Raw genomic sequence first — 8,236 nt, forward strand, 5'->3', positions numbered from 1 at the left:
CCGCCGCGCCGCGGCCGGCCGGCGGCGACGGGCGACGGGCCCGGCGGCGGCCCCAGCGGCGGCGCCGGGGGGGGGGCGCCGCCGGAGCCGCGGCCGCCGGAGTCGGTCGCCACCGGGGTAGTGTGGTTGCTGCCTATTCCCGCGGCAGCGCCCCCTCCCGCTGCTGCGTCGGGCCCCGAGAGCATTGGCCCGGCCGTGAGCGTCGGGGGGCCGCTCGAGCTGACACATTGCGCGTGTACCTCATAGGGCCACCGCTGCTGCTGCCTCTGTTGCTGTTGTGTTGCTTGCTGCTGCTGCTGCTGCTGCCCCGGCCTGCCTCCTTGCTGCTGCGGGGGCGCACGCGCGCCCCCGCCTCCTGCGCTCCCGCCGCTGTTGCCGGCCGCGGCGCCCCCGCCGCCGCCGGCGTTGCCCCGCATCATCGCGGCGGCTGCGGCGGCCGCCGCGGCGGTGATGATGGCGGCGCTAGGCATGCCAGGGTTGCAGATAGAGCCCAAGCGCGGCATCATTTCCCACAACTCGTTCAGCGCGTTGGTCAGCTGCAGGACGTCTGCGCGAGTCACAGGGTGGGCAGGAATTCTTGAAAGATCCTGGCATGATGGCTGGCGGGTATGCTTGGAATGCAAAATCGGCAGAAATCTTGAAGATTTTGCGTCTCAAGGCAGAGGCAACGATGCGTCCAAGGCTGAGACCTAGCCTTCCTCGTACTGAAAGCGACACAGCCTGGACTTCTGCTCCACACAGCGAGGGGACATCCAGGCCAGGCGCCGCTGCGCCGCCCTGCTCACCCGTGCCGTTGGGGTGGTGTGCCACCATGATGGCGGCTTGCTCTGGCGCCAGCAGGCCCGTCATAATCTGGGACGTGAAGTCGCGCAGAAGCTGCCCCTCGTAAGCGATGCCGGCCTGGGAGGTCACACATGCCGTGGGGGCAGTGAGCGGGTCATCAGGGGTCCGGCAGCATTTGGCTCGCGTCAGGGCGGCTGACGCAACAAAATTGTGGCAATGGGCGGGGCGCGCTTGCCATCAACCATCGCCTAGAGGTTCAGGTGCAGCTTGCACCCCCGGCCAGCCATGGCGTTCCCTGGCCCTTCAGTTGCAGCTTGGCATTGTGGGGCCTCAAGTAATACACACATCATGCACTAGCACACGCGTAAACACACACACATACACACACACGCACACACATGCACGCGTGCACACCACACAATGGCACAGCCCCACCGACCTGCAGCTGGAGCACTGCCTCCCGGATGGACAGCGTACTGCGGGCCATCCCGTCCACATAGCCTGCCTGCTGCAGCTGCGCCAAATGCTGCTGGTGCTGCTGCTGCGCGGCCATCAGCTGCGTCGCGGGCGGGCCGGGCGCGAGCGCCACGCTGCAGCCTGGGGCGGGCGGCAGCGTCGCATGAAGGAAAGCAGCACTCAAGAGGATGATTGATTGCATGATATTTTTCGAGTTGACGCTGCCCAAGTGGTGCCAGAACAGCCAATAAATAAGGCTGCGACATGGTCATTAATGTGGCCTGGCATGAGGGGCTGGAGTTGCAGCACCGGTCAACCGCACATGCTTTGACCTGGTCAGCAGGATGCCACACATCAGGGGCGCTGAACGACGAAAGACCCTCCCCACACCCACATGCGAGCAGCCTCTCCGCGAGCGCCCTCCTCTCCGCCAGGCAGTGGCCCAGGCCCTCCAGCAGCTCGGCCCGCAGCCGCAGCAGCTCGCACATCTGGTCGTCACCCAGGCTGATGTCAGCAACCACCTGCCAGAGTCGGAATCATGGGTGTGGGCGCGATTTCGGTCAGTGGTGTCAATGCGTGAGCATCCAGGTGGCTTCAACAGCAGTGATAGTACAAGGACAAGGGTCATACATGTTTCCAGGTCATATTTGATTGCGCCCTGTGTTGCAGCAAATTGATTGGAAGTGTGCGGCCAAGCATTATATATTTGCACAGGCACCTCTGCAATGTGAAGCTTGGATGCCCAAGAGCACTACCTCTGGGTTCTAGACCACGCGCATGCGAGCCCGACCCAGCCCCCACACCTGCAGCCACTTCTGTTTATCGCCCGTGCGGCCCGGCGCCTGGGCGGCCGCCGCGCCCACCACAACCGCAGCGGCGGCGGCAGCGACGTGCGTGAGGTCGTCGTGAGACGTGCCCATCGGCCACGCAACCTCGGGCGAGCCGACGTCGAGCGCGGCGGCGCAGCTCTCGGCGCAGGCGCTGACCATACCCCTGAGCTGGCCTGCCAGCGAGGGGTTGAGAGGCTCCCCTGGGCGTCGGGGCGGGGGGCAGGAGCGAGTGCGGGCGCCATATTGGTGTTGTGCTGAGATGGCAGCGCTGACAAGCGAGCAAGCGCGGAAGCGCGCTGGCCTGCCTGGCTAGACAGCAGCCTGCGTATCTCGCGCCGACTTGCCACTGCTACCATTCGATTGCCTCATGTGGCTTGTAGCTAGCTCAGGTTGTGGAGTTCCCGCGGTTTAGGGGTTAGGGTTTAGGGCAGCTGCTGTGGGCCTTGAGGCTCCCCCACACAACACTTCAAAAACATGCAGAGGAAGTGGCCGGCACATGCAAGCAACGAGCGACACTGCACACCGCTCATGCCAGACGGGCTACTGACACTGCATGCTGCTGAGCAGCCCTGCATGCCCGCACCTGCCCTCAGGAGGGCCCACAGGTTGTGCTCCTGGACAAACGTCTTCAAGGCCGCAGCCCTCTGCATGTGCAGCGCCTGTGCGCCCGACAGCGGCGCGGCTGTCGCAGGGCTGGCGCCGGTGCTGCTGCCATTGCCTCCAGAGCCCTCCTGTGGCCGCAGGGAGGCCCGCCAGTCTGCGTTGGGCGGCCCTGCCACCTGCTGCTGCTGCTGCTGCTGCTGCCGCTGCTGCTGCCGCTGCTGTTGCTGCTGTTGCGGCTGTTGCGGCTGTTGCGGCTGCTGTTGCTGCTGCTGTTGCTGCTGTTGCTGCAGCTGCTGCTGCTGCTGTACTTGTTGCTGCTGGTCGAGCTGCAACGGCGCTATCGGCGGCAGCTGCGCACTGCCCTGCTGCAGCGCGAGCTGCGTCTGCTCCTGCTGCTCCTGCTGCGCCAACTGCTGCTGCACCACCACCTGCGCCGCCGGCTGCATGCCCTGTTGCGGCGCCATCATCGGGGGATGTTGCTGCATCAGCATCATCGGGCCCGCGAGAGCGACGGGCAGGCCGGGCATCAGCATGGGCTGCTGCACCGCCGCCTGTGCATGCATGTTGGCGCTCATCAGGGCCGCTTCCAAAGCCATGACTTGGGCCTGCAAGGCTGAGTTCTGTTCCTGCATTTGGTTCAGAGACACTTCTATGGTCTGCTGCCGCTCCTTCCGCCGCTGCCTGTTGAATGGAATTGGCAGAGGCGGGCCGGGATCGCGGGAGAGGGGGACAAGGGTGGATCCACAGTGCTGCTGCACAACCAAGCGACGTGTGATGACTCAGCGTTGCAGCGTGTCCCGCATCAGCGTGGCGACAGTTCGTGGCGTTGGCAGCCTGCTGCCCTTGTGCTCGCGTCTAGGCGCCGAGTTCATGTGTCCGGCCCAGGGAGTGCTGACCAGGCATTCAAGCCACCCGCTGCTTCATTCCCAGCGCAGCCGGCCGTGCCCATTCCCACCATTGCCCAGGCTTTTCGCCCCACCATCCTTGATTTGATCCCCAAGCCTGTACACACACCTGTACCGCTGCTGCGCCGCCTTGTTGAGCATCTGCTGGCGCCGCAGCTTCGCCTCCTGGTCTTCGCTGCTGCCCGGCCCAGCCGCCGCAGACTGGCTCTGCTGCTGGACGTTCGGGCCCCGGCCGCGCTTGCGGCCGCCTTCGCCCTGCTCTGCCGAAGTCGAGCCCTGGTGGTGCGGCGACTGGGGGTGGTCACGGCTGTCATCGTCCGTGTGCATGCTGCCGCTGCCGCCGCCGCCGCCTCCGCCCTGCATATTGACTCAGGCGTGACAACCCCCTTCACCACGCGCCGAGCCGGGGGCCGTGGCCCCCTTAGCCCTGCGGCCGTAACATTTTTATGAGGCACGTGTGTGAGGCAGATGGCCTGATGCTGCAAGACGAGGTCGCAGCTGCAGCGCCTTGGCCTGCTGCAGGCCATGGCCAACCCCTCCAAAACAACATCGCCCCCCTCCTGTCCAAGGAACGGGGTCATCCCTTCACATACGGCGCTTTACCCGCGCAGGAGTTATGATACTTGTGATCCTGGACCGTGGTCGCTGATAAGCTGGCTCGTCCTAGGGCCAAAGGTGTGCACACTGCACCAGGCAGCCCATGGCGCGGTCACGGATTCGCGTTCAACCGCTCGCGGAATGCGCAGCGATCGCCAAAAAGTCTTGTTTCACCTGATCGGCGGCTCGTTGAGGCGGTCTCTGCGCCCCCAAGGGGGATGTGATGAAGCTTCAATCCGCCCTCCTGTCATGCCCCGAGTGACTACACTCGGGTGACAAACGAGACCTCGGTAGAGCAAGATAATCAAGTATACATATTTACGCGTGGAACCACGCTCACTACGTGCAAGCTCCGCATCCCGCTTTGCTACTTACATCGCAACTTGAACGGACAGACGGTGCGCGCCCCTATGTCGGCACACCCTGCCGCCTCCGCAGCAGCGGACGCCACAAAGCCCGCCGAGGGGAAGGTTGTCAGTGCTCAAGAGACCGCAGACCTGATCGCTGGCGGCGGCTTCACTTACGTGGATGTGAGGTGTGCTGCCGCGGGTTGCTCTCAGCCCTGCACACATGAGATTGAGTGCAGCAGCACGTGTGCTGCTCCTGCGGCCACAGGGCACTTTGTGATTGTTGCAGTGGGCCAGTGCTTTGCAACTGGGGGAATGTGTACCCCAGCTTTAAACAACGACCCCATGCATCAGCCAAACGCATGGCATGCCGCGCACATCCGCTGAGCCTCCCATGCCCACGCGCCCGACCTGCCTGTCTCTATCCGTCCCCAACAAATTCCAATCGCTCATTAGGACACCTGAGGAGTTCGCGGAGGGCCATGTCCCAGGCGCGATCAACCTGCCGGTTGCTGTGCAGCCCCCGGGCGGCGGCGCAGGTGCGCTGCGCTGGGAGTGCAGGCGCCGACCTTGCATCGACGCTGCGCTCGCGCCTCTCGCCGGCCGCGTCTCATTCGTCGGCGGCACAGAGCAGCGCTCCGGCCACAGCACTGGGCTTAACAGGGTTGATAGTGGAGAGACAGTGACGCGCCATGGGGCCTTGCTGCTGACCAGGGTTGTGCGGCATCAGCGCGCGGTGTGAACTCACGCCGCGCATTCTCTGGCGCGCCCTCACCTCCCAGGCCATGACGCCCTGCTGCCAAACGCCTCGTTTGTGGAAGAGGCCAAGAAGAAGTTCCCTGAGAATGGCTCGAAGATTGTGCTGGTGGGTGGACGTGCTCCCAAGGCAGGGTGGGCAGGCAGGCCGAGGGCACATGCGGCTGGAACACCCAAGCCTGCCCTGTCAGCAGCCACGTGAGGTGTGGCGACGCCCAAGATACAAGCTATATGCGGTGCTGTGACGCACGTGACTGGGCAAAACATCAGGCTGCAAAGCAGGGTGGTTCCCGGCGGCCGCGCAGGCCTTCCGGGCTGCCCGCTGATGACAGTCCGCTGCTGCTGATTTTACCGCAATCGCATGCGCCCCCGCCCATTTCCTGCGACGGCGGATCGCAGGCCTGCGGTGCGGGGCGCCGTGCGGCGCGTGCGGCTGACCTACTGGAGGCCGCCGGCTACGGCGACCTGAAGGTCTTCAAGGCGGGCTGGACGGGCTGGAAGGCCGAGGGGCGCCCTGAGGAGAAGCAGTGACCAGCACGGATCAGCTTGGGCGGCATGGGCGTGTGCGCTGGCATCCTTTGTTTGCTTGAGGGGTGGGTGACGAAAAGTGACGGTTGCGCAGGTTCCTTTCCATTTTCTTCTGGCCTCAACTCAGCCTGGCGAGCCACAGTCAGACAGACAAGTCATACTTTCTGGTGGGGTCCTGTTGACAAGATGTGGGCCCCGCGGACGGGGATTGATGGCTACCCCCTGCACTTTTTGCCGTGTCGGACTCCCATTCACGCTGGCTGTTTCTACCCTCCCGTGAGACGGACCACGCAGCTGTGTTTTCGCATTGCGCACTTCTATTTGGTCCAGTGCAATATCTGCTGTTTCGCTGCCCGCTGGGACTTGTGCGTGCGCGCGTGCTGCGCTGCCAGTTTTGCTCACCTTCAGTTTTGCGCTATCCAGTCCCTGTGGTTCGCAGCCTGCTGCCAACCCCCGCAAGTAACCCTGCAAATGCGAAGCCTCGAGCAGGTCGACGCACCCTGGTTGTGGGGCAGTCCTTCTGGGAGGGGATCTGCAGGCTCGATTGTTGTCCAAGCAGCAGCGGCAGCATGCATGCGAGGCTCTTCGGCAGACGGTCGAAGTGCGCGTGGCGCCACCCAAGGCAGCTGCAGGCATGGGTACAGGCGTAGTGCTGGTTCTAATAGGATCTTATCAAGCAGATGAGCAGGACTCATGGGTGGCAAATAATATTGAAGTACTCTGTGAGAGGACGAGGCCCAGGAGGAGGGTGTCCAGGCAGGTGCCAAGAGGATGCGGCGAGTGGTCGGAAGGGGTGGCTATGCGTGACCATGGGTCGGTTAGAAAATGGCTGGCAAAATCATGGTGCCAGTGTGGCGATGCGAACCATTGTCAAAATCTGCGCAGCAAATCAGCTGGCTTGAGCGGCGCCGCCAAAGCGCCTGGAGCGCACAGCCACATGGCCCAAGCTGCTTGGATGAGGGCCCCTTTGGCCGTGGGGCGCATCCGTGGTTAGTCACGTGTTTGACCAGCAACTCCACATGCAGAAAACCCTAGATGAAGCCATGAATCATTTGATATTCCCGCAGCACTTCAAACTAGTCAGAGCCACTGTTGGCTATTCAATGCAGCTCGAACTGTCACGGACGTTGCAGTCGTTTGTCACGAGAACGAGCAGCAGCTGGTAGAATCATGGGTCATCAGGGTCCCCCCGCTGGTTCCCTCAGATGGCATGCATGCGATCCCATACAATCCTAAATCACAGGTTTGCCCTGGATTGTGCGAACCCATGCGCCCCCCATGGCGCTGGGGCAGCGCTCCTGGCAGGGACAGGCGAAACGGTCGCCTGTGACAACCTGCGTGCTTGGCGGGACGCCTTTGCGCGGCCTGTACGGGACTCCCCTGCAGCAGCCGCTGCCATGCAATCCTTCAACTTCAAGGGCGTGATTGTGCTCGGATAGCTCCGTCCCGCCTGCATGTTGGGCACGACCTTGCCTTGGATGGGCCCCCACCGCCATGACATGAGGGGCGGTCACAGTCGGCACTGCAGCGCTGGACAACAACAGAGGGGGGGAGCGACGCGGGATGCCCCGCACCGACTTACGGGCCCGCTGAGTATTGCCACTCAATAGAACCCGGGTGGGCCCGGTGACGGGCAAGTCTTTGGGTGGTGCCCAAGTTTCTCAGTTCCCCAGCAGACAGCACGGCCCGCGACTTAGCGCAATTGCATGTGCTTAAACCGTCTTCCCGGGCCCAGCTCCATGCTGTGCGAGCGCGGGGCGCGCTGAAAGCACGCGATCAGCGGCCTTGGATTCTGAGCGCTTTCGAAACCTGAAGGCCCCTGAGGTGTTTGACAGTGTTCCAAGAAGAGCGGCATTGGATAAGTAGGGTCAGCGCCGCCGGCGAGAGCGCGCGACCAGGACGCTCAGCCCGCCGCGATGCGACTGGGTGGCAACAGCGGCGGCGGTGGTGAGGGGGAGCTCAGCGGTGGCTCGCAGCAGGATGGCGGCAGCGGCGGCTATGGTTTTGGCGACGATGGGGGCCAGCAGCAGGAGTCCTCAGCGCCAGAGCCGACGTCGTCGGCGCGCAAGCGCAGGGGGTCCAGGGCTGCGGGCGGCGCAAACACAGAGGAGCAAGAGGCGAAGCTGAGGCGCCAGCAGATGCTGAACAAGGCGGCGCAGCAGCGGTACAGGTGCGTGCGCAGCTTCCGCGTAGACCCTGGGCTTACGCATCGGGGACCATTGCATCGGCGGCTGGAGAGTTCTGGGCGTCGTTGCAGACATGCGACTGCAGCCCGCTCGCCAGGCCCTGCAGACAAACAAGCCCCATTCACACAGAGGACGCCCTCAGGGCCAGTCACAAATCGGCTCTTGCTCCGCAGTCCGCCTAGCAGTATCGGGGCCCAACCCCTTGCACCCGCCTGCAGCCAAAGCGCTGCCCACCGACCCCGCAC

At 63.9% G+C, this 8,236-nt stretch overlaps 2 protein-coding genes across 2 annotated transcripts; one reads left to right on the forward strand and one right to left on the reverse strand.

The window, feature by feature from the left end:
• Positions 1-532: 532 nt before the first annotated feature.
• MNEG_9103 (hypothetical protein) lies at positions 533-3,940 on the reverse strand (the record flags this gene model as incomplete). Its single annotated transcript, XM_014042423.1, has 7 exons — positions 533-547; positions 751-900; positions 1,223-1,380; positions 1,634-1,760; positions 2,043-2,269; positions 2,653-3,353; positions 3,687-3,940. 7 exons carry the CDS (start codon positions 3,938-3,940, stop codon positions 533-535), a joined length of 1,632 nt encoding a protein of 543 aa, XP_013897877.1.
• A 975-nt stretch (positions 3,941-4,915) lies between these two features.
• Positions 4,916-5,808, forward strand: MNEG_9104 (hypothetical protein; the record flags this gene model as incomplete). Its single annotated transcript, XM_014042424.1, has 3 exons — positions 4,916-5,060; positions 5,304-5,386; positions 5,677-5,808. 3 exons carry the CDS (start codon positions 4,916-4,918, stop codon positions 5,806-5,808), a joined length of 360 nt encoding a protein of 119 aa, XP_013897878.1.
• Between the last annotated feature and the right edge of the window lie 2,428 nt (positions 5,809-8,236).

This window comes from Monoraphidium neglectum, assembly GCF_000611645.1.
Source record: "Monoraphidium neglectum strain SAG 48.87 unplaced genomic scaffold scaffold01820, whole genome shotgun sequence".
NCBI classification, from domain to species: Eukaryota; Viridiplantae; Chlorophyta; class Chlorophyceae; order Sphaeropleales; family Selenastraceae; genus Monoraphidium; species Monoraphidium neglectum.